We start from the raw sequence: 26,453 nt of genomic DNA, 5'->3' as shown, positions 1-26,453 counted from the left end.
GCAAAATATGCCATGATGCTGTCCGTTTTAAGACTTATGTGACCAATAAGCAGCTTTTTTTTTTGCTGCCATATGTATGGACAATAACTTCAACTGATTTAGTTCATTAGTCATAAACTTTGTCTAATGAACTGCACATGTAAACATTTGATTGGTACACAAAATGCAGGACATACTGTGTCAAGGTTTACATGATGGTACAATTGGCCGATTTGTTTTTCAGACGTAGATATTTCTGTACAAATGTACAGTATCCAAGTCTGAAAAAACAAAAAAAAAACAAAAACCCATCTTAACAAAAAAAAAGAAGATCAGAATCAACAGGTATAGCAACATAACTGTGATCAGAGTCGTGTAAGAGAGTTTGATCAGCGAGACTAACACAAATGTACTGCAAAGAAAGCGTGCAAGTGTGCCATGCAGCCAGGGATTAGTGTGATTGATAATGACAGTGTATCTGAATTAGTTTGACAAGAAGTGTCTTAAAAGAGCTGAGGTTGTAGGTGATGTACAGTATTTAATCCCTATTAAACAATAGTTCACATAACTCATATACTAGTGGTGGTTTGTCTTTCCACTGGCCTGATATTTGTGGAATCAGAGACATCTGCAAGCCAGTTTAGAAGAAACACTTTAACTTCAGCACTCTTATTAAACCCCATTTACATTAGTGGTTACTGTTAGAAAAGAAACGCTTGAAAACTGGCTTGCAGAGTACCGTTACCTTTGCAACACACCACAATCACATTATCCTTTTTGGGGGGGGGGGAAATAACATGTTTTTATAATGCACCAGAGACCACGTCTGGCTGTACTTACAAAGTGAAATGACAGATTGCAGTCAGATCTCTGTTAACATGTGGTATTTGAAGTATTTGTGAACTATCGCCTTTGGTCTTGATAGTGCCCATGCAACCACCTTTAATTCCAGAAAGCTCTTAGAGACAGAATAAAATAAAGCAAACTTACTTCATTCATACCTAAAAAATAAAACAAAAACAAAGAGAACAAAACAGGATCAGAATTCTCATTTACAGTCTGCATGCATCCTTATGGTACACATTAGCTCCAGCACACATATTTAGACGTTATTCTACTTTATTCACATTATATTACAATCATGAATATATGACACTCATCTGTGGAAAGTCTGAATGTATCGTACACAGTTTCCATTCCTGCAAATTACTATTTAGTGCCAAATATTAACGATATTATGAATGCTACTGACAGGTGCTTTTCTTAATATACAGTTATAAAATAAACGCACACGGAAGAGAGGAGTCAAAGTTGTCTGAAACATCGTCAACATGTTCTATGTGTTGCCGAAGTTCATGCTCTAACTCCAAGATAAAGACGATATGACTTTGTAATAATATCCACAGAGTGAAAGAAAGAGAGACAGACAAAGAGAGAGATTAAGAGAAGTTAGGAGGGAAGAGAAGGCAAGAGGCAGTCCGTTCTACAGCCCCAACAGTTTAACCCCCAACTGCCCGTATCCCTCAATAACCCTAGTGTCGTACTTTTCCAGGAATGTAGTTACGGTCAATGGTTTCCTCTTGAAGAAACATGTGAAGACAGCGCTCGTTCTGGGCCAAGGGGTGACCTGCAATTCTATACAGAAACACAGAAACAAACATTGTAAACTCACTCTCTGCTCATTTTAAAATGCTTTTCAGGAACGCTGTGGAAAAGCAGCCATGGATTTGTTGCTTGGTTCTCCTTTCCCAGGCACAGATTAGATTAAGCCTTGTGTTGGGCTACACAGTTTTGACAACAAACAGCACACTAAAGTGGATAGAAAAACTTAAAGAAACGACAGCAATGGCTTTGATACAAGTTCAGCGATAGAAAAAACACAATGAAGTCTTGCTCGCGTCTCCCTCCACCCAAGACTCCCGCCTATAATGTAATTTTGTGACTAACTGACCTGTTGATAAACTGCTCCAGGCCCGATCTTCGCTCCTCAATGAATGACTCGTCAAAAAGACCCTCATCACTGCGAAAGGGCAACTGTCTCTTCAGGGCCTTGCCCGGCAGAGGTGGTACAACAATCTGAAGGAGGCAGGGGTCGACACAAACAACAGAAAAAAAAAAAGAAAAAAGAAGGAGAAAAAAGTCCACACTCAACATGAAACAAAGTCAACACCGTAGACATTTCCACCACCAAATTTGGGCCCTCATAACAATTTCATGTAGAATAGCCGTGCAAGCGCATGTAAACATTTTAATCACCATATTTTTGTTTCAGAAAATAATAATAATCAGATTACTTATTTTATATGGTCAAGTCACACAATGCAATCTCTGCACTTGCATTGTTAATTATTATTCACTCACCTTACTGTCTCTTTCCAGCTCATTCTTTAACCACTCAAAGTCGCTGTATCTTCTCCTCACACAGGAGTCCTTTAATTTGAAAATGGGAAGGTTCGTCTACAAAGAGAAGGCAAAAAACAAAACATGTTGGTTAATTTGAAATTCAATCATCTGCATGAGATGGCAACTGATATGTAAGGAAAGGACCTGCACTACAATTCCAACTATTATCAGTTTTCTTCCCCTATTTCACTAAAAGCTTTAACTCATCTTTTATCTGGCTACAAATCAGATCTGCTAATAACTGGCAAAGGTTTGTTCTGTACAGAAAAAAATTTATCTATACTTTGTTTATTTGAAAAGCAATTAAAGCCACTTGTAAAAGCACAGATTATGACTGCAGCAACCCTCTGCTTTCCACTATTGATCCCAGTGAGGGTTCAGATCTTAATTGGACTGATATGGCTTTTTGGTAATCTTCCCTACCATGGTCTATTACAATTTTCAAGCACCGAGAACAGTAAGTTGTTCATATTGTGCAAGGCAGACTCTCCACAGTGCCACAAAATGATGATTTGCAGGAAAGGCAGGCACGTTAACATTCAATTACACAATTATAGTGCGTCTGTGTTGTGTCACTGAATCAGCTTCCTGAAACGTCCTTAGAATTAGCTGTGTTAGTGATTTCCCACGTCTCACATTCTTTTAAGCTTAGCCGTCTTTCTAGTGAACAAGTTAGTTAAAACTTGTGACTGTTACATTAAATTTGACTTACACAATTTCACAACAGTCAAATAAAAGCCACTTTACAGAGAACCGTAAACTTCCTTGCAACACTATAGAGAAAAACCCAACATTTAACTCGACCTCTTCATATTTCAATAATCACAAAACACTTTTATGCGTTTTGCTCTACGGTTTTTAGAAAAACACCAATACTGTTAGCCTTTTTCATTCAGCTTTTCTCTGAATATCAATATGAAACTGTCGAAGAATATGTACGAATAACGTTTGGTTACTCCTTCATATATCCAGATACTATCCACTGATGCATTTAGCTCTAGAAATCCAGACAGACAAACAATGTAACATTAAATCAGTCTTAATTTACTTTACAGCGCATTATCACATATAGCTAGCAGTTAGCTTCCCGGAGTCTGCTGGAAATTCCTGGTTTTGTTTTAATGTTTTATTTAGTTTGCTTTTACTTAACGCAGACTAGCTCACAAACAATACTGTAAGCTGAGTAAAAACTACGGTACTGACTTTGAACTAGTGACACTGCTTACATTCCCGTAATTGCACCTTAGCATACCTTCAAGAAACTTCTACATGTTAGCTAGGCCGCTGACAGTCCCAGCTGCTCGATTTTTACTCGCGCCCCACCTCGAGCTACTCTACGACGAATAGCGACAACGTAACGGCACGGTGACCGTGGCTAACTGGCTAGCATCGGTACTGTAATTAAGAGTTAGCTTAGCGCCAAAAGCTAATGCTGCAAGGTGTTTGAGGTTTACGCCTCGATACCTACCCTCATGCGAACTTCGTAAGTTGTGTAACGGCCCCGTCCGACTCCAACGATTTGTGGATCATAAACGTCTATCTCCAGGAAATTGCTGGGGGGACCGTAAGCATCAGTCAGGTCCTGGGGCTTGGAATTCAACCGGCGAGTGTCGGCCACCACAGGATCTGACATTTTGTCGGGTTGTGATTTTCAGACGACCAACGGAGAATGAGCGCCAAACCAACTAAATACACAGTGAAGTCTTAAATGTCATCTGAAGACATCAACTGCTTTCAATAGCTGACCGCTTCAGCTGGGGAAGTAGCCGACTTGTGTAGCTCTCTTTGCGGGGGCCAGCCGCCTTGCGCCCTACCCTACCCTTCTTGAATCAGAAAAATGCGTTGACTCAGTTCCGTACTGTGCGGGACACTCCGCACTCCCTCTAATGGACACACAGATATTGCTGATTGTACTGGGTTTCTTTTATACCCATCGCTACAGTAGAGCAATTCACAGGACTGAAGTTTTGATGAAAAAACACAAAACAAAACACAGTATTTGTATTTATTTATTTATGTAAAAAAAAACAAAAAAAAAACAGAAGTAGAAACGTACAAGGACCAGAGAGAGGTAATGTGCAAGCTAGCAAAAAATATATATGACACAAAAATATAGGTAACAAAAAACATTAAGGCAAAGAAAAAGTACAACAAAATTGTTTTAAATAGATATCATTTGTATACAGGTAGAGGAAATTATTGTTTTCTCAATGTTTTGAGAAAGAACACAGCAGTTACACATGTTTATAAAAATGATAAAACGATTTTTTTTAAATCAACAAAATGATAATTTGGCTGTTAACTAATGACAAAGTGTGATATTAGGAGAGTATGAATGATGGCAAAACACATCTATTTGTTTGTCTGTTACAAAACATTTTCGGCACAAGTTTTACAATAACACTATTAGCGAGTAAAAGATTGTATCATTCAATGATATACTGTAACAGTAACAGTAAGGTGTTTGGTTAAAATACTAAGGCTCCACACTTACACGGGTATTTTTCAAAACGGAGATTTTCCGTTTTTGCTTTTTAAAAACACAATCCTGTCCACACCTATACGCAAAATTGAAGGAAAACGCTGCTACGAACATGCCAAAGCAACAGGTGGCGACATATTCCTAACCTTGTAGAAATGTTGGCCAATCATAAGTAATGGCCTGTATTTGTATAGCGCTTTACTAGTCCCTAAGGACCCCAAAGCGCTTTACACATCCCGTCATCCACACACTGGTGATGGCAGCTACATTGTAGCCACAGCCACCCTGGGGTGCACTGACAGAGGCGAGGCTGCTGGACACTGGCGCCACCGGGCCCTCTGACCACCACCAGTAGGCGGTAGGTGAAGTGTCTTGCCCAAGGACACAACGACCGAGACTATCCGAGCCGGGACTCGAACCGACAACCTTCCAATTACAAGGTAAACTCCCAACTCTTGAGCCACGATCGCCTATAAAGTCTAGAAGCCTGGACGGGAAAGAGTAAACAAAGATGGCGCATAGAAGCAGAACTGAGTCCTATGTGTGGAGGGACAGTAACTGTGTGTGTATATGTAAGTATTTAAACACTGCAGAGAGTACAAGTAACAGTATTTTGTGTAAGTCTGCTATTGTAGAAATTCATTTCACCGAAACAATAACGTGGCGCACAGTGTGACGTCACAAAAGGCGCACACCTTTGACGCTGCGGTTTCTCCGTTTTCCTTGTCCACAGTAAATGCAAAAACGGACTTTTCGAAAATATCCACCCTGGCAGGCGTTTTTAAAAATCTCAGTTTTCAGTGACCGAAAACGCCGTTTACGTGTGGACGAAAGGTGCAAACGCATAGAAAAACCTGCGTTTTCAAAAATACTCGGTACGTGTGGACGTAGCCTAAGATATCATGTTTTCAAATTGTCCAAATTTGCTCTTCCCTACTTATTCTACAGTTTTAACGGTTTACATATGACAAAAAAGATTATTGAGCAAAGTATACATATTTAAGTTTATATTTCTACACTTTTTTCAGTAAGCTCAAAATGTGAATATTTATCAAAAATATAATAATATTTCCAAGGTCAGTTTTCAGAGTAGAATAAAAAAGCTATTGTAAGCTGCCCTGAAGCACAAAGACCTTTACTTATTTTTATTGTGGGTTTTCCTCCTGGTCATAGCTGCACTGCTTAACAATGTTCCCTCTAATTTTTCACGTGTCTGAGCGAACGCACAAACTCCCTGAGCGATCCCTTGGACCACTGTGAGCGACATCAGACGTGTGCACTGTGGTCACGCCGGCATCGAATCCATCCAAGTTTCATGGTTTATTAAAATAATCAAATTACAGCGTTTACATTTATGTTAGACTACTTTTAATTAACTGCTTTAGCCCATTTACAATGGAAATGTAAAAAAAATCTTGTTCATGACCTGTGTAGTATGTTAACACTATTGGAAGTAAAAATAACTTGAACTCCAATTTCGAAAACACAACTTTCTTTCTTTTTTTCCCTTTTTTTAAATAAAGCTCTTACTTGTATTATGAGTCTGTGGTCTGGGAGAGAGTCCTGTAACTCTGTCTCCAAAATACAGTATATAAAGACCAATGCTGGGCAATTAATTATATAGTTACTTCTTCAAAAAAGTAACTCAGTTTGGCAAGCAACAACGTTTTTGCAGCTATTTTTTAAATGCAGCCAAGGCGTTTTTAAATATACATTTCAAACTATTTACAGAACAATCAGCTGTTCTGCATCAAATCTGATGCCACAAAAATTATTTGTGTCACTCCAAAAACTTATTTCTGTCCACTATGAGATAAAGGAGAACAACAGCCTGATACCTGCAGGCCTGACAACAGGAGATGTATCACTGCTGTAACACCTGTAACATTCAGCAGTCGCCTCATTGTTCTGACACACACAACAAAACTACTGACTACACTACACACTAACGACACAAGATTTGCACTAAACGTTGCAAATCTCTCACATCTCAAAACACCGCCATCACTCCTAAAACTTCCCCCGTTTCTTAACAACTAGATGCCACGTTGCCATATCATTTTTGATTGGTTGACATGGTACTTTTTTGGACGAATAGGAAAGGCAGAGGAGAGTGGGGTTTGTTTTTGCTCACAGGTGGAGAGTGCTTTCGAGCCTTTTTTTCTTATAAAACGCCGATTTAACCGTTTCTTCCTGCAGTAAATATAAACAATGACAGTATTCAGGAAGAAAACCAAACATTTCATATTTTTTTTTATCACAACTCTGGTTTTACGTGGCCTATCAACACAATTTAAAAACTGCTATAAAGTCTCCAATTTTTCCGTCAATTGTTCCGTCTGTCCTGCTCACATCTCCAATGGTTGTACACCTTGTCATTAACGTGGCTTCTCTCCACATCAGCCACGCCCCTTTGCTAGCTAAAACACCGGTGTCGGCACATAAGGACGCTGTCATAGCCTGTCAACCACGTTGATTGGCTGCGCATATACGCATTATTGGCTGGACTATGGGATAAGGTGGCATCGTTCCCATATGGGAGCAGCCAGTCACTTACTGACTAACACTGCGAAACAGAATTGTTAAAGTATTAATTTTAATTTCAATTCAGGTTAGATTTCTTTTGTGCCCAACGCAGAATTTCTGTGCGCAGAGACCGTGCCAGCAGTGCGCAATTGCGCATGTGCGCAGCTTAGAGGGAACATTGCTGCTTAAGTTAAACTCCTTGCTTTTTTCTGAGTAAAGTTGGGCTTGTATGTATTAATATGTAATTACTTTCAGCCCAGCTTACAGGATACAATACTGCGTCTCTCCAAATTAACACTTTAACAATCGTTCTTGCTTTAAAAAGAAAACAAAAATTTAAAAAAAGATAAAAAAAAAAAACCCCATTTGAGGGATTGGATATGAGAACAGTTCCTGGTGCTCATTTCGGAAGTCAACAAAGGATTATACGTACGTCAAAGCCTCAATTAGTCAAATATTTAGAGTCTAAACAATGTTTTCAAGAGTAACCATAAATTACACAAGGATTTTAGAAACATATTAAAGTCTTTATGAACTTTTATTAACTTCTAAAATTTTAATCGGATGCTTTGGTTTTACCTGTTTAATAGGCATTGTTCAAATTAAATTCCTGAACCAATTATTGGGGTTATTCTGATAGTAACTATTGGGCTACCATTTATTTGGTCAAATTAAGGTATCTCTTGCAATCAGGCAGGAGGTTTGTTGATTCATGTTTGTGAAATCCAAACATGGCTCCTAAACAGAAGCCTTTTGCACCTCCTCAGATGAAACTGGGTTAGAGGGAAAGGGGGCGGACAGGTCTTCTGGATCGTGTTCGATGGAGCAGTCGGTTTGGTCGGTGGTGACAGAGCAGGTGGAGCCGTCGGAGCTCACCACATCAGACTGGGAGACATAGTTGTACTCACGCACAGGGCAGGCACGCTCGTTGTAGTCCGGTTTAAAATTGTCTTTCAGGCCTTTGGAGAACTGAAACCAATCCTTAAAAAAGAGAGAAAAAAAACCTCACTTGTAACGAATAATTGCTTCCCCAGATTTTGATGACCAAAATCACTCAAACACAAGAGTATTTCTATTTTTAGCCATTAAGTGGCACTATTGTCAGGCTTTTCGTCCAACTCTTGATCCAGAGATATTAAAATCTGTTAAACTGACTGCCTGAACATCTACAGACATTCAAGGTATCCAGAAGATGTAAACCAAGCTGTTCTTTAGTCCAATCAATGACATAAATCAACAGCTACTGAACTAATTGTCATGAATCTTGATGTAAGTGTTAACATTAAAGCTACTAAAATCCATGTAGAAGCTCATTTGCCATTTAATTCTTCCAGTAACTTCAATAGCTTTCCAAATTCATATTAACAACTATATAAAACCCTTGTAAGACTGGAAATTTCAGGGAGTGGACAGAACTCTGGATGCCACTGACCTCGATGTTATGCAGGAATGGAGATGGCTTGGGAACCACAGGGACGAGGATGATTCTGAGCCTGTATGAGAGGTAAGGAAATCTTTAGCATTCACATTATCATCAAACAGCAACAACTGCATTAGACTTTGTTGGTTTCAGAACTCCAACTGAGCGTGGCTGGCAGACAGCTTTTGACATTAAGGTCAGGATCATCCGATATAAAGGTGCAAAATGCTCCAGATCCAGTCCCCCCCATAGATGGATGATAACTGTGATCTTTAGAAATAAAATATTAATATCCCATAACACATACATAGCTTTTGATTAATTAACAATGCAATCTGTCTCTCCAACCATTGTTAAAAATAATTAATGGTAGTCATGTGGAAGCTAATAATCCCCCATATTCACAAGTAATCGCCACAGCAGGGAGCTCTATGTGTTTGGCACATTTTTACACTGTGTCCTTACTGATGGAATGATATTCTGATGTTCTGACAGGCCTAAACAACAGAGTGGCCTCAGATCTAGTCAAATTGCTGATCTAAAATATTCTTTGAGTCTGCCGCTGTCCGTGTCACATATACTTCGGGAACTTTATGAATGAATGAAGTCAATTTGGAAAAGTTTCCAAAATGCACAGCGTGTAACACATTGCGTTATCTGTAAAGTCTGTTCTTTGATTGCTTTGCTGGTTAATTTGTTTCAGTGTTTCTGGAAGGAAACTTTGTAGGCTTAGCTTATTTCACAGGTGTGTTTAACATCAAGCATTTTCCTTTTCGTATTATTTGAAGGTTATTTAAGGTCAGACTTTTATAGATCAAATAACTAATGTGTAATTTTGAAGAAAGTAAGAGTTTCAAAGCTAGACCTTGGTTATCAGCATCCATATTATAAAATTTAGCCACAGTAAAGTTCCCTGTGTTTGCATTTATTGTTGTAGGTATATATTGTTGTTAATTTGTTTAGAGAAGCAGTCATAGAGTTATAAAATACATCCAAATGATCTATGAGCTGATCCTAATACATCGTGGGATAACCAGGGGCGTGATGAAGGTGATTCAGGGTAGCAATTTATGATGAATGTATAGTGAATAATGTGTAATGGTTTGATGTCTGTACTGACAACTGAGAAAAATCTGGGTTACCATCAGCAATGGTAACAGTAATTAAAAAAGGAATGTTTGTAACTTTGCATGATTGCAGATCATTTAGAAGGGATCTTTGGTCAAAACACATCTTCCTGTACCAGAATTTAGTCTTGTAGGCGTCTCTGTGTACTGTGGTCTTCTGCCTTCAGAAATGTTGTGTGTTTCCTGGGTTGTGTGAGATCTGTCAGATGTTGTGCAATGGAAACTTTCCACAAGACAACAAGCCTTTGATACCATCTAAAAACGATCTTTAATCTTTTCTTTGGGTCACTCGTTTGCACTCGTTTTGGACAAGTGATCTGCATTTGTGTTTGGTTGATGGTTGTTTTGCAGCCTAGATTTTATACACTAGTGCACAGTGGATATATTAATTGTTAATTATTTGTTTACATTTGCTGTACTGATACAGTAAGTCCGGGGTGTCAAACCTAAGGCTTGAGTGCCCGAATCGGCCAGGCAAAGGCTCCAATATGGCCCACTGGATGATTTTGAAAAATGTGAAGAAGGGCATACATTTTTGACTTTTAACTGTGTTTTCACAAGTTCAAAACAGATAAAAGATAAATATTTAAATGACAGAAAAGTAAGTATAAAAGTGCGTAGGTATATATAAAAGGATACAAGTTAACAACAACTTTATGTGCTATTGTATACTGCAATTATAGTCTGTGGCTGTCACAAAATCACATGGTACACCACCTGGATCTGTGATCTGATCATAGAGCAATCATTTGAGTTATGGAAAAACCCACCTTTCATGGTGCATTAATAGCATGGCCAGCAGGATGAAACTGATTACACCCACCAGATATATCACCGGCGTCCACGGAGACATCAAATCTTTAGAGTCTTTGAAGAAGAAAAAAGAAGGAAGTTATTTGTATGAATGCTTAATTCTAATGTTTTGTGCAGTGTGGAAGCAACATTAGAGCCACTTAAGTTTTAATAATTGTTTGAATCCCAGTTTGAAAGTTGTTGAATAAGAAACAAAATCTACCTATGATTTCTTTGCAGTGTTCAAACATTTTAACTGATCATTTTTATTAGTGTTTTGTTGCAGAGCTAATTGTCCCCCCAAGATGACCCTATATTCACTGGCAGACATCGTTTCACCATGCCACTAAGAATATCTATGAAGTAGTTTTACATGTGCTGTTGTTGGATCCCCAGACCACAGGCTCACTCCAGTCACTCCAGAATATGGACTCTCCACAGGAATCATCTATTCTGTTCCGCACTTGCAGCTCATATCGGGAACTGCTTGAGGGCAAGTTGATGCAGTATTTCTGTATCCCGGCGCTAACTTTAGAGAACTGGAAAATCAGACGGAGTTGAGAAAACATTAGACTGGGAGAGAACAAAGAGAGATGAAAAAATAAATGAATTAAAAAGGATGAAAGAAACTTACATCCCAGTTATTGTTGTTTGTCCTGAAGCGGACCTCACCCTCCACACAGTGTAAGGGAGCAGGAGAAGTGTGGTTCCAGTAAAACCACAGATTAAAGTCCGACCCATTCAGGACAGTCAGGTTGGTTGGTGGGTTTAACTTGACTGGAGAAGTATACAAATAGGCAATAACATGAGGAGGCATGCCAATTTACTTTTATGACAGAACACTAACAGCAATTTTCCTTTAAGTTACTATGTAAAGTGTAAAAAACGTCCCATTAATTCTAATAATGATCCCTTCATTAATTGATTTATTGTTTTAAACTCAAAGTTAATACCAGGTTATATGCATACCTTGTTTTTTAAGCTCGTGACCCTTCTCAAAATTTTCGCTCCCATTTGTCAGTCGAGTTCGAAATGTTTTGAATCTATCGCCCGAATCTACCTGCTGGTTACATCCAATGTTCACGTTGTTCTCTGTCAAATAGTGGTTGCATATTTTCCATTGGTCATTGCCCAACCTGTAGATGAATCAAAAACATAACTATTCCAACAAAGAAAAGCATACAGACATATCATATTTAGATACAATCAATATGATCTTAAATATGATGTAATCTAAAGTTTAATACTTTATTAGTTCTAGTTCTAATTGCTCAACAGTCCAAACTATTTGCCATATTTCTCATTTCATGATGTTCTAAATGTTTTCAGTTGTTGAAAGGTCTGGACTGCAGGCAGGCCGCTTCAACACCTTCTACTATGAACTTCTTCTACTATGAACTTCTTTCATGCCTAATAAATATTCCAGGTCTGTTACCCAAGTAGTTGATATTTTTCTTAATAATTTCTTAATATTTTCTTAAAATGAAACTTTTTTCTCAGTTTTTTCTATGGTCTATTGTGAATAAAATATAGTGCTTATGAGACCACTCTATTCTGCTTTTCTTTTCATGTCACATAGCATCCCAACATTTTTGGAATTGGGGTTGTAGTTCAGAAAAGGTAGAAAATGTCTTTTACTGTTAATGCTGAGAGTAAAATAGATTTTCATCACATCTTTCACTCAAGTACAACATTTAATTATAGTCTGATTAATTTTAGAAGACATTACAAAGATGTGTTGGTGCTATTATCAACAACTACGCACTTGCTGTAGAAGGTGTAGTTGACCTCAGGAGTCCCAGTCTTATTCCATTTGCAGGAAACATAATCCAGATTCACCACCAAGCAATCCACATCTGTTAAAAAACATGATAGATTTGAGATCAATGAAAGATAAAACCTAAAACGATGAATGATGGTTAGGCATATATATGAAACCTACACAAAGGGCAACAGACTGATGGTAGTACAGTCATACACTCAAAGACAAGGAAGTAAGAGCCCCGTGCTCTGGAGGGGAAATTCTCACAAAACGTGCTTAATAAAGGAAGGCTCTGCATTAACCTGAATTTAATTCATTTTGATAGTGTTCATTCATATCTCAAGGTACAAATAACTTCTCAAATATACATTGAATGATAGTGTTTGGGATATAAGTTAATATAATATAACAAAAGTAGAGCGATCGACTTTCAAAGATGTCGACACAGGTTTACGACACTTCCTACCGATGTTGCGAATGTCTTGTATTTTTTTTAAAAACGTATTCGATCATCTTCATATGCTCTTACCTTGTGATTTTTTGGCAAATACGTGTCCAGTCAGATAAAGAAGTAGAAGTAATCTTGTCGACATCATGGCGAATAGAAACAGGATGTAAACCCGCATCGACACTGAAATATCACCGTGTCTTGTGGGGTTTTTTTTCTTCTTCTCTTCCTGTCAATATATTGGTGCCTGTAGCACGGCTATGTCACTATATGGCAGATACACAGTCTTCATACTTTCATAGTTCATAAAGTTAATAGTTAATAAACTCTAGTTAAGAGGTTAAATCAAGTTTTTGGATGTCATGATTACTTAATGTATATAAGCTGTCTTAATCATTTTAGCAGGAGAAAGACAAAGTAGAGAGAAGGTAAAATCTCTGTTAATATTTTTGTTTTTTTAAGGGTGTCTTTTATATCACAGGTATTATCTGTTGGATGTAAAGGCAATAGCTCCAACTCAAAGACATCTGATGTTTTTTACCACAATGAGACAAAAGTGAAAACAAACTCATTCTGGTCATTTAACACAGGTGTGACACTAAACTGTTGCAGTTTACTTTTATGTTCCTTCTTATTTGGACAAATCTTTCAATTATTAATACAAAAGAATATTAAAGAATCCCGACCCTTTTAACAGGTCAAATTACTAGCTGAATTACTACTCATCCGTAGCACGAGATGTCATAACATTCGATCAGTGTCACTTTCAGAGTTTTGTGGGTTTCCTGTCAGAGGAAACTGCTTTCAAAAATATAGACTGAAACTATGTACACTAGACTTGAAGTTGGACTTTTAATGTCCTGTAAAATAAGTACAACACACAGAGAAGGTTTTATGCAATCTTTATTGAATAGTTCAAGAAATAGTCAGCCAGTCTTACATTTTCTCTGCACTTCTACTATCATTTGCTGCCAAAGTGAGCTTAAGGTGGATCTTGTTGGTTTAGCTAAGATTTTCTTTACAGTCTACGAGTCCTGTATGTATTCTTTTCTGATGAAAGAGAAATGATGGACAAATCAGAATCTCATTGTGAAATGTAGTGTCCATGTTCATGCACAGCATAAACATAAGCAATTTTATAATTTTAACCTGTTTAACCAAATGAGTTAATTTCTTACATTCATTTCATCAAACAGCAGCCGTCAACTCCCACATCTCAGATAAATATTTAAACTAACATTTGCTGTTTGAAGCCACAGACAACAGTTAGCTCAGCTTAGTTCATTTACAGCAAACTGGATCGGGGGCTTTCTGTGTAAATTGCTGTGGTTTTTTTTTTACTGCCGTATTCTGTTTTTTGGAGAGGAAACGCAGCGTTTTTAAGAACTGTGCTATCTCTGTTCTAACCACAGTTATAATGAAGTACAAATGTTCAGATAAAATACTTACTTTAAACTCAACACACTCACACATAGCACCTTTCACTTGGTCGACGTCTGCGGGTTCACAAGTAGAGACCTTACAGTTCATTTTGACATTTTTTTGACAGCTGCAGCAGTGTGGCATTTACTGATTTGACTTTGTGTGTCTATGTCTGTGTGTCATAATGACACTATGTGGTTCTGTCTACACCTACTTTGACTGGAACTTATAACAAAGAGGAGTTTCAAGTTTTCTGGTCTGTGTTTATATGTTGTCTATCAAAACAGTGACATTACCAGTGTACTGGTGACAATGAGTCCACATTTCCTTATCTGACAGAAATATATGAACTTTCCTGTTATTTCTGACCGTATGTTAAATAAATGTCTGCCAGATAAATACAAAAATAAAAGCTCAATTGACAAAACTAGTTTAGAAAATGATTTTAGACCCTTGTGATTCTTATATTTTGGCACCTGTGTGCAGACAAAATGTACGTGTCCAAACCAGCCTCCCCTCTCTGATAGTCTCCAAATATTTACTGTGCAACGATCAATAATTGCACAGTGTCAAAGTATATCATGCATTGCAAATTGCACATACACAGCTTCACAAAATACAGGTAATGCCTCGTCATACAGTGCGTGTAGATATGTTTGATGACCAAAAAACAAAAAAAAAAACAAATTAGGATCAATATATAGGACCATACACACACACACACACACACACACACACACACACACACACATATACATAGCTCATACAAATAAACCGAACCCAAAAATAAGACACCCCAGATCTGAATTAATGAAATATTCTTATATACTTTGTTCTTGACATAGTTGAATTTTTTGACAACAACATCTTATCAATGGAAATCAAGTGTAGCTACCCATGGAGGTCTGGATTTAGATTCATACAAAATTAAAGTGGAAAAACAGACTACAGGCTGATCCAGCTTTGATGTAATGTCCTTAAAACACGTCAAAATGAGGCTCAGTAGTGTGTGTGGCCTCCATGTGCCTTTATGACCTCCCTACAACGCCTGGGCATGCTCCTGATGAGGTGGTGGATGGTCTCCCAAGGGATCTCCTTCCAGACCTGGACTAAAGCATCCGCCAACTCCTGGACAGTCTGTGGTGCAACGTGGTGTTTGTGGATGGAGCGAGACATGATGTTCCAGATGTGTTCAATTGGACTCAGGTCTGGGCCGGCCAGTTCATAGCCTCAGTGCCTTTGTCTTGCAGGAACTGCTGACACACTCCAGCCACATGAGGTCTAGCATTGTCTTGCATTAGGAGGAACCCAGGGCCAACCGCACCAGCGTATGGTCTCACAAGGGGTCTGAGGATCTCATCTTGGTATCTGGCGAGCACATGGAGGGCTGTGCGCCCCCCTCCCCAAACAAATACCACCCCACACCCTTACTGACCCACTGCCAAACCGGTAATGCTGGAGGATGTTGCAGACAGCAAAACGTTCTCTATGGTTTCTCCAGACTCTGTCACATGTGCTCAGTGTGAACCTGCTTTCATCTGTGAAGAGCACAGGGCGCCAGTGGCAAAGTTGGCAATCTTAGTGTTCTCTGGCAAATGCCAAACGTCTTGCACGGTGTGGGGCTGTAAACACAACCCCCACCTGTGGACGTCGGGCCCTTATGCCACTCTCATGGAGTCTGTTTCTGACTGTTTGATCAGAGACATGCACACTTGTGGTCTGCTGGAGGTCACTTTGCAGGGCTCTGGCAGTGATTTCACAAAAGTGTGATTGACTTGGAGTTTCATTGTGTTGTTTATCTGTTCCCTTTATTTATTTATTTATTTATTTATTTTGCTGTGTATATAAAAACAGCCACATGGGTCAATACATAAATGGGGCAGCTACTGGTAGACAGAGCAGTCACCTGAGACTGCAAGACTAAGATGACCAACCTGTGCACTGCTTGGATTGACTGCAAGAAGGCCTATGACTCGATGCCTCACACCTGGATCCTGCAATGCCTACAACTATACAAGATAAACAGGACCCTAAGAGAGTTTATCAGGAACTAAATGGGGATGTGGCGTAGAACACTAGAGATCAAATGGTAAATGGCCTGTATTTGTATAGCGCTTTACTAGTCCCTAAGGACCCCAAAGCGCTTTACACATTCAGTCATCCACCCATTCACACACACATTCACTCACTGGAGATGGCAAGCTACATTGTAGCCACAGCCACCCTGGGGCGTACTGACAACTACAAGCCCGTAGGCACAAGTCACCGTCAAGTGCGGGACCTACCAAGGAGATGTGCTGTCCCCACTGCTGTTCTGCATAGTCCTGAACCCCCTCAGTGAGATCGTTGACAGACTGGCTACAGATACCCACCAGAGAATGGAGCAATTGTCAATCACCTCCTCTACATGGATGACATCAAGCTGTATGCCAGGAGTCAACGAGACATTGATTCACTGATCCACACCACAGAATATACAGCAACAACATTGGAATGTCATTCGGATTGGAGAAGTGTAGTCGAATGGTAACAAAGAGATGGAAGGTCATCAGAACTGAGGGGATCGAACTACCAGAAGGCAATATTGCAGACATCGAAGACAGCTACAAGTACCTGGGGATCCCACAGGCAAACGGGAATTATGAAGAGGCAGCTAGCAAAGCTGCAATCACTAAGTTCCTGCAGAGGGTCAGGCAAATCCTGAGGAGTCAGTTGAACGGTAAGAACATGATCCGAGCTATCAACACCTGTCCATGATCAGGTACCCTGCTGAGATAATAAGCTGGCCAAAGGAGGAGCTCGAAGCCACTGACATCAAAACCAGAAAGCTCTTTGAGGGTTTCACCCCAAGTCCAGCACCAGCAGGCTGTATGCTAAGTGGAAGGAAGGAGGGTGAGGACTGGTAAGTGTCAGCATCACAATCCAGGATGAGCCAACAAACATCCACGAATACATCAGGTGATGCGGAGCGTCAATGTAACAGTGGCCCCAGTGGTAACTGGAGTGCTAGGTGAGTGGCTCCAGCAGATCCCAGAAACAACACTGGAGATCTCTGTCCCGAAGACCTCAGTCCTAGGAACAGCTAAGACACTGCGCAGGACCCTCAAGCTCCCAGGCATCTGAAACAGGACCTGTGCTTGAAGGATAAAGACCGCCCGCAGGGCGAGAGTGGATTTTTTTTTTTTTTTTAGAAAATATGTCACTGTAATGTAGACCGGGGATTCCATCACCATTCCCTGTATTTTTATTAGTTTATGAGGGACTAGTATTTCAAAAGCTAGATAAAAAAGGAACACACTGATGGTTTCACGATTCGTTATTAGGTTAATGGAGTTTGACATTTGACTAGTATTTAAATGACAGTGTGTGAAAGTTGAAGAAGGATGGGGGTGGGGGGATTAAAGTGTTTGTAAGACTCTGGAAATATGTAAATTTGTCTTCTTTGTGTTATATTTTGGTTTGGTGTTTATTTATGTGGATGTTTGTTTTTTCCATTTGTTTTGTTACCCTCACACTTGGGTTATTCCAGATGCTCGCCTGAAGCAGGTAGAGTGTAAAAGGAAGCCAGTTGCTTTTAGACTAGTTAGTTGGTGTGTGTTAGTGTCTTGCATCTAATAATAAACTCTACCATTTGATGGATACATTTTATTCCAGCCTCATGTCATTACTTTGAACCCATAAATGACCGGTGGCCAGTGCACGCAGATTTTGGGGACATTTCTGCTCCAAATTCACCGTACAGCTGCTCACTTTTGTTTTAGTATCAAGAGTCCGCACCATCTTGGAGATGTCCGCTGATTACTCAGCATTTCTTCACACCTAGCTATTATGATCTCGTCCCATTACAGAAGGAGGCATACTGTTCCAGATCATTTTCCCATAACTGATAACTAGAAACGAATACATAGGTGTAAATAGAGCTACAGAATAAATTAACTGGTAACCCGTATAAAACATATCCTCCGCTATCTGGAAATGTGGGACTACCGAACCAGTATTCAGTCCAGAAAGACCACATTTGGACTATGTACGTCAACACTAGACAATCAGTAGACTTAAAAAAAAAGGACATCACGTTATGTTACATTAAAAAAAACAACACCATAATAGCTTACCAGGGCTTTTTTTTTTTCAGCAAACACAGGTCCGATAAGACGGAGAAGTAGAAGCAGCCTGGCTGGCATCATGGCGCACTAAAACAGGATTTGAACAGTAGAGGTTCAAGTTTACCTTTAACTGTTGCTGTTTGGTATGGAGGACCAGAAGAGCCACACGCATCAAAATAAAGAATTTTGTCCTTCAATAATGAATTGTGCCATAAAATATTCATTAGTAAATTAATTTTTTATTTATTTAATTGAAATATTACTAAAGTAATTTATTATTAAATAAACGAATTTAAAATAAAAAATATTTGTAAATCACTTTTTCACAGTTAATACTTCAAATTGATTTCGCAAAAAAGAATTTAACCCTTAATAAAAATGTAATTTAAAAATCATTTTCGAATTCCAAATAAAACAATAGATTTTTAAAACCTTTTTTAAAATGCAACTTTAAAAAGAGAAAATAAGTCAATGTATTCCCAAAAAGTTGATTCTCTTGATCTGGATGTAGCATCAGTGGGAGAAACGTTTCTTCCCTCATCCAAGTGACTCAGCTTCACTCATCTCAGCTGATTCCCCAATCTTATAAATTGAACATTTGCACAATGACTGAAACTAGCACCATCGGGCTGTGAGGTGAGTTTCTTGACCATTCATCAACAACCACTGATCAAAGACTGTTGATCAATAGCCAGGAGTGCCATTCACAGAGAGTTGGGGAATGGCTGCAATCACAGCATTGTAAGATGGAGAAAGATGTACCCTTAGGCCCCACCCTTGATTCAGAGATGGTCTTTTCCTTTTCACATAAGCCCCAACTCCCTGTGTTTTAATTATTTTAACAGAAGAAAAACAAAGTAGAGAGAACGTAACATCTGTGTTAACGTTTTTAATATTTTTAAGGGTTTTTTGTAAGGGTGTCTTTTATATTACGGGTATATCTGTTGGATCCAAATGCAATGCTTCAAGTCAAAGACATCTGATGGTTTTTTATCACAATGAGACAAAAGTGAAAACAAACTCTCATTTAGCACAGGTGTGACACTAAAAGGTTGCAGTTTACTTTGATGTTACTTCTTATTCTTCTTATTAAACTTCTTCTTATTTGGACAAGTCTGTCAATTATTTATGCAAAAGAATATTAAAGAATCCCGACCCTTTTAACAGGTCAAATTACTACTCATCCGTAGCACGAGATGTCATAACATCTCGTGCTGTAGAGTTTTGTGGGTTTCCTGTCAGAGGAAACTGCTTTCAAAAATATAGACTGAAATGATGTACACTGACATTTGAAGTTGGACTTTTAATGTCCTGTAAAATAAGCATAGTACAACACACAGACAAGGTTTTATGCAATCTTTCTTGAATAATTCGCTGGGCACGGAGTGCGAATCCAGTTTACTCCGTCTCCATCACAGACAATTAGACGTGGAAGTAGTGATGTTTTAGTTTTGTGAAAATGTAAAAAATGGGTTCTGTTACATTACCATTCAATTTGAGGGTTACAACAGATAATATAATATATTTATTGTTCTCACGTGGTATTGGACGGGATTATTTTAACAAAGGACATTTTGCCTGATAATTATTTTTATCCTCCTGTAACTTTACTGTGTAAAGAGCGAAAACCTCCAAAGTTGCAGGAGTAGTTAGTCGCTATAAAGTTGGTTTGGAAGCATATTTGGCGATGCTTCAACCTCTGCTTTGCGTTTGTGTGGGAGCCCTTTTAAAAAACCTTTTTTTTCTAATTCATACTGCTGTCCTCCTAGGGGGCACGCCCCCCGCTTTGGGAACCACTGCTTTAAACTCACACATAGCACCTTTCACTTGGTCAGTGTCCGCGAGTTCACAAGTGGACCCACGTCCACTTGTGAACTCGCGAAAACCGCGAAAACTCACCAAAATCGATGGTAAAGAGGCTTTACCATCGATTTTGACATTTGTTTGTCAGCTGCAGCAGTGTGGCACTTACTGATTTCACTTTGTGAGTCTATGTTTGTGTTTCAAAATTATAATATGTGGTTCTGTTTAGACCTACTTTGACTGGAACCTAACACAAAGAGGACTTTGAAGTGCTCTGGTCTGTGTTTATATGTCTGTCTATCAAAACAGTGACGTCACCAGCGTACTTTCAGCACGGTACAATGAGTCCACATTTCCTTATCTGACAGAAATCTATGAACTTTCTGTTATTTCTGAACCTTTGTTAAGTAAATGGCTGCCAGATAAATACAAAAATGACAAAATTAGTTTGCAAAGGGATTTTAGACACTTGTGATTCTTCTTTGGGGACAGACAAAATGTACATGTTCAAACCAGCCTCCCCTCTCTGACTTTGTCTCCAAATATTAACTCTGCAACGATCAGTAATCGCACAGTGTTAAAGTGTATCATGCAATGCAAGCTTCAAGTACACAGCTTCACAGAATACAGGTAATGCCTTATTATAAAGTGTGTGTAAACATGTGTGATGTTTTATTTAAAAAACAAAAAACAAAACAAAAACAAAACTAGCCAAAATCATGGGATTTATTATCCAACCTAACACATTAAAAGTCGATAAATACAATGCAATAATATACAACAACTCAAATAAGTGCTCGCGAATGAGCTAAAAGGTTTTCCAAGACCTTATGTAAAAAATAAAAAAAATAAAAAAATGGAAATGATTAACAGTAGAATGTGCTGCAGTTAAAATCACTGAAATACACCAAACGGAAGCATTTTTCACAATTTGTGTCCTTCTGGGGGAGTAGTGCAAACATCAGTTTGATTTTTGATATGCTGCAGGAATTCAAAAACTTACATCATGGAAGCAGAGAGCTGATCGCTGCACCCTGATTAATACTCAAGAATGCATATCATCTAAAGTATGTTTTCAAGAGTGTCAGCACTTTATACCACCTGTCTTAACAAAAAGGAAAAGCCTTTTATTAAGATGGAGTACTATGTATCTGTGAGGTTAAAGATTTCAAAGAGATGTTAAGGTCAAATTTATTAAACTATAATCTGTAGTCTGAGGTTTTATTTAAAAGGCTAAGCTCGGGATGTAACTGATTAAATACCTCCAGCAAATATTGGGTTTCTTCACACTGGGAATTGTTGTAAACCCTTCTAATAATCACTGTCACCAAGCAGGAGATGTATCAGTGTAACAAAGTCCCGATAGTTTGGCTCACGCAAACCTAACCCTGGTTCACGACCTGCTTAGTCAGAAACCTGCAGCACCTCCTCAGATGGAACTTGGGAGCTGGAAGAGGACAAGGGGACGTACAGATCTTCTGGATCGTTCACATCGATGGACACAGAGCAGTGGGTTTGGTTGGTGCTGACAGAGGAGGTGGAGTCGTCAGAGTTCATGCTGTCAGACTGGGAGACGTAGTTGTACTCACGCACAGGGCAGACCTGCTCATTGTAGCTTGCTTTAAAATTCTCTTTCAGACCTTTGGAGAGCTGAAACCAGTCCTTAAAGAAGTGGGGAAAAAATCTTTACATTAATTTGACAAATAAATGCAACAAACTGGATTTTTGAGTTACAATTGTTTAATGGGTAACTCCTTCCCCAGAGCTCTACGCTGAAAAATCATTTGAACACAAGAGTATTTATATTTTTAGCCATCAAGTGGTGCTGTTCTCAGTCTACTGGTTCACCTCTTGATCTGGACAATTTCATGACTATTAAACTGTCTGCCAGGACTTCTACAGACATTTAAGGTTCCCAGAAGATGTGAACTAATGCTTTGGTGCTCTTTTCTACTAATACTGAATGGACTATCATGAATCGTGGCATTATCATTAACATCAAAGCACTGTGATACCCAATACGGTCTCATACAGCCACTAACATGCATATTTATTACTCTTCATTTTATTCTTTTAGTATCTTAATTAGTTTTCTAGCTTTAGAAATCTAGTAAGAAATCTTCTGTGACTGGGAATTGGAAGGATAAGACTGACCTCTGGATGTTACTAACCTCAATGTCATGAAGAATCGGGGATGGTTTGGGAACTGCAGGGATCAGGATGATTTTGAGCCTGTATGGGAGGTAGGGACACTGTTACTCTCGGTTTTTCATAACAAGAATATCTGCATTCACTTTGTTCACGCTAACACCTCAGCACTGTAACTGAGTGGGGCTGAGCTTTCCGGATCAGGAATCCGAATGCATGATGCAGGACATCCAGTAAAAGTCAAATTTGCATTCACAGTTTGTACATGGATTGGTAGCACACAGAACAAAAAACTCAGGCAAAGAGCAAAGAAAACAGATGACAAGAACTTAAAAGATCAATCAACAAAGAGCAAGCTGGGGCAAAATGCAAGAAGAGGGAAAAGAATGGATTTGGGAAAGCTCGAAACACCAGTGTTTGGAAACCCTGACTACAGTAACAACCTGGAAACAATAAGCAGACTGGATACTTTAGCTGAGGTAAAACAGGAAAAAAACAGGAAGTTAAAACAACCAAGACACAAATAATAGGTGATGTCTGGGATGGATAAGGGGGAAGTGTTGCTGTGACTAAGCTTATGTCAGCCAGCATCATCTGGGGTTTTTAAGCCTCGGGCAGAAAAGCCTGTCTGCATGTCTTACAGGTGATAAACCACATTCCTCTCTAAGACGTGTGCCAGTGGTCCAGTGGTCCACTCACCAGAGGCCCACCAGCACTGTTTGTGTTGAACCCTTTTGGGACCTAACTGAAGGTAGAGGCTTACAAGTAGCCATGGCATGGCGACCCTAACCCTAGTTTTGGTGATTACTCAGCATCCTAAGTAAATTCCACAGAATTTGAGGATAAAAAAAATCTTGTGCAAACACTTTTTAAGGTCATGAACACAGTGGGCATTTGGGTTGCCGTCATATGCTGGTTCCAATTCTAATCTACGATCACAAAATCGCATGGCACACCTAAACTGACTTCGTGGCACATCAGTTGGATCTGTGATCTGATCACAGATCAATCATCTGATTTATGGAAGAACCCACCTTTCACGTTGCAGTAACATCACCACCAGCAGGATGAGGGTGATGGCACCCACCACATAGAGCAATGTCATCCACAGAGGCACTGAGTCAGAGTCTGTGAGGAAGAAAAAAGAAGAATATTATTTGTATAAATCTTTTAGCTCTAAATATTGGGGCACGCATTGTTAGGAAGCATAATTCTGGATTTTAACCAAGCATGTTGGGGTCAAACAGTAACTGAAATAAATCTAAAGTTCTATACGAACATAATTTTTTATTTCTGAAAACTACAGAAAATAAGTCAGCTATACATAAGAAAAAAACATCTGCCGTGTTTAAGCAGTCATTCAATTACATTTTTGGGGAAAAAACGACATCTTTTCTTCATAACATGTAGAATTTTTAACCTATGCTGCTGTTGGATCCCCAGAACACAGGTTCACTCCAATCACTCCAGAAGTCAGACAATCCACAGCCTTCAACTATTCTGTTCCGCACTTGCAGCTCATATCGGGAACTTCCTGAGGGCGAGTTGATGCAGTACTTCTGTATCTCGGGGCTAACTTTAGAGAACTAGAAAATCAGATGGATTTTAGAAAACACAAGAAGAGAGAACAAGAAGGGGCAAACAAAGCAATAAATTAAAAAGGATGAGAGAAACTCTTTTCCTACCTCCCAGTTATTGTTGTTTGTCCTGAAGCGGACCTCACTCTCCACACAATGTAGATGAGCAGGAGAAGTGTGGTTCCAGTAAAACCACAAGTTAAAGTCTGATCCATTGAGAACAGTCAGGTTGGTTGGTGGATTTAACTTGACTGAAAAGATACAGACGTGTAATAACATGAACAAACATGCCAGTATACATTATATTTTAAGGCCTCTTTCATGTCAGAATACCCACAATTTTCTTGGAAATTTTTTTTAGATTTAAGCAAAAGTGTAAATAAAAAAAATCCCAATAATTACACTAATTTTTCCATCATTATTTTATTTGTTATTTTAAAATACAGTTATGTTCCAGGCCAGGGTAAATACATACCTCGGTTTTTAAGTCCATGTGTCTCCTTAAATCTATCCTTGCCATGTACCAGCCTGGTGTTAAAAGTCATGAATCTGTCGCCAGACTCACATGGCTGGATGCATCCAATGTTCATGTTGTTCTCTGTCAAATACTGTGGGCAGCTTTTTTCTTTCTTATTGAAGAAACTGTGTAGAAATAATAATAAAAAACAATCACGCAAAGTACAGAGCCATATCTACTTTAGTATTCATCATGACCAAATATGTTCATGGTATGTTCATCATTTATTCAAAAATGTGTTGTTGTTGTTTTATTTGTTAGGGCCTAGCAATTAAATAAGTTTAGCTGTTAAGTTTATCAGAAAAATAGAAGAATTTTCATTACATCTTCCGCTGAAGCACAACCAGCCTAATTCTAATCTGATGAATTCAGAAGACATCACTGAGATGTCCCACTGCTGTTATCAGCGGTTACCCACCTACTATAGAAGGTGTAGTTGACCTTTGGTGTCCCCTTCTTATTCCAGGTACAGGAAACATTTTTCAAATTGATAATCAAGCAATCCACATCTGTTAAAAATATGACCAATTTGAGAAAATGATTTTCAAAAACTGATAAAGGTTAGACATATAAATTCTACATAACAGTAGAGTCAAACACCCATGACCTTAAACTGATATTAATTAATTTAGACAGCAATTATTTTTATATCAAGGTACAACAACGCAGGTCCTTTCTTCATAACTGAGTCGCTGTTTTAAGGAGGCTGATCAAATACATATTGAATGCTAGCCGCGCAGGAGATAATATATGTAGATCTGCCAAAAACAGACTCACTGACTATTCAGACACTTGTACTCAACCTAAAAAAAATATGTCATCAGTAGACTATAATTTGTAATAACTTCGATCTTGTTTAATTGATCTTACCAGGGGCTTCTATGGCAAACACAGGTCCGATCAGACAGAGAAGTAGAAGCAGTCTCGTCGGCATCATGGCGCACCAAAACAGGATGTTAAGAGTACTTTTGCAACGTTACAACTCCGACTGTTGCTGTTTGTCTGACGTAACTGAGCCGACTTTTGCGGTGTTGTTTCTCATCAGTTCCTGTAGTTAGACCAAACACTGCGATGATTTATCACTTCCTTGTAACATAATTAAAGTTGACCTCAGACAAACAGGAACAACAATATTCAGAAACTAAAATATATTGTAGGCCTGAACCTACACTTACAAAAAATAAATGAATAAATAAAATAGTAACCTATAATGCAATAATTAAATATGAATCAAGTTTTGGCTATTGTTTGTAATAGCCATCTATTATCTATCTTAGCCTTTTAACAGAAATAGAGACCAAGTAGCGACAAGACTTGTGTCTTACAGGTATTGTCTGAAAAATGTCCAAACAAAGGCAAAAAAAGTTACTGAACAAAGTTATCTAGTACGTGTCTCAAACTACATGAAAAACACATTTCTGACCGACTCTGTGGTGACATGGTGGAGTGATATAAATACAGCAGGGCTATATTTACTCATATTCAGAGCGAGGGTGTCAGCATTCAATAGTAAGAGAATTAATCTGAAAACTCTGACTTGGATCTACGGGCTATTTAAGCAGTGCTAATCTGCTTTGCAGCACCTGTTAGGCTTTGCTGCGAACGTGGCGCCATGTGTGAGTGTGGAAGTGCTGTGAGAGAGAATGAGTAAGCCTTTAACTTACTTCTTTTAAATAATTTAAATAATTTAAGCATCTTTTTTTTTTTTTTTTACTGGGGGGCGGTGATCTGCTCAGCCTCTTGAAAAAATAGCCTTTGAAAAAAGTAATAAAAAGAGAGCAACGGTTACTTTTTTAAGTGCGGAACTTGAAAGAATTTGCTAAAAATATTAACAGGCCACACATGTTTGTGTTAATATTCACCCCTCCTCCTTTAAGTAGGTATAAATTATTGTGACTTTATACTGCTTTAATATAAATTCACTATAATTTACAAGTTTCT

General features: G+C 38.6%; 3 protein-coding genes across 4 annotated transcripts in view; all 3 read right to left on the bottom strand.

Moving 5' to 3' along the window:
- Positions 1–4,284, bottom strand: part of snx12 (sorting nexin 12) — a 5,844-nt gene extending 1,560 nt beyond the window's left edge. Inside the window, exons 1-5 of one of the 2 annotated variants that reach the window (XM_005926385.3) lie at positions 3,851–4,281; positions 2,341–2,436; positions 1,931–2,055; positions 1,524–1,614; positions 970–980 (exon numbers count right to left, since the gene is read on the bottom strand). In XM_005926385.3, coding sequence (XP_005926447.1) covers positions 975–980; positions 1,524–1,614; positions 1,931–2,055; positions 2,341–2,436; positions 3,851–4,015 — 483 coding nt within the window. In that variant the 5' untranslated portion in view covers positions 4,016–4,281 and the 3' untranslated portion in view covers positions 970–974. Of the gene's footprint in view, positions 1–969; positions 981–1,496; positions 1,615–1,930; positions 2,056–2,340; positions 2,437–3,850 lie in introns of those variants that run through there. The other variant, XM_005926384.3, reaches the window with a different exon arrangement.
- Positions 4,285–7,600: 3,316 nt separating this feature from the next.
- On the bottom strand, positions 7,601–13,147 carry LOC102303542 (cytokine receptor common subunit gamma). Its single transcript, XM_005926387.3, has 8 exons — positions 13,021–13,147; positions 12,495–12,585; positions 11,699–11,865; positions 11,364–11,506; positions 11,103–11,268; positions 10,708–10,804; positions 8,823–8,883; positions 7,601–8,371 (listed from the first exon to the last, which is right to left on the bottom strand). Exons 1-8 carry the CDS (start codon positions 13,115–13,117, stop codon positions 8,129–8,131), a joined length of 1,065 nt encoding a protein of 354 aa, XP_005926449.1. The 5' UTR covers positions 13,118–13,147; the 3' UTR covers positions 7,601–8,128.
- A 7,529-nt stretch (positions 13,148–20,676) lies between these two features.
- LOC102303850 (cytokine receptor common subunit gamma) lies at positions 20,677–25,509 on the bottom strand. The gene is made up of 8 exons (XM_005926388.3): positions 25,383–25,509; positions 24,931–25,021; positions 24,471–24,637; positions 24,104–24,246; positions 23,839–24,004; positions 23,453–23,546; positions 22,442–22,502; positions 20,677–21,932 (listed from the first exon to the last, which is right to left on the bottom strand). Exons 1-8 carry the CDS (start codon positions 25,447–25,449, stop codon positions 21,675–21,677), a joined length of 1,047 nt encoding a protein of 348 aa, XP_005926450.1. The 5' UTR covers positions 25,450–25,509; the 3' UTR covers positions 20,677–21,674.
- Positions 25,510–26,453: the final 944 nt, after the last annotated feature.

The sequence above is a fragment of the Haplochromis burtoni genome, unplaced genomic scaffold (genome assembly GCF_018398535.1).
Source record: "Haplochromis burtoni strain Fernald_Lab_line unplaced genomic scaffold, NCSU_Asbu1 Contig_83, whole genome shotgun sequence".
Classification (NCBI taxonomy): Eukaryota; Metazoa; Chordata; class Actinopteri; order Cichliformes; family Cichlidae; genus Haplochromis; species Haplochromis burtoni.
This window is presented reverse-complemented; position numbering and strand designations above follow the sequence as displayed.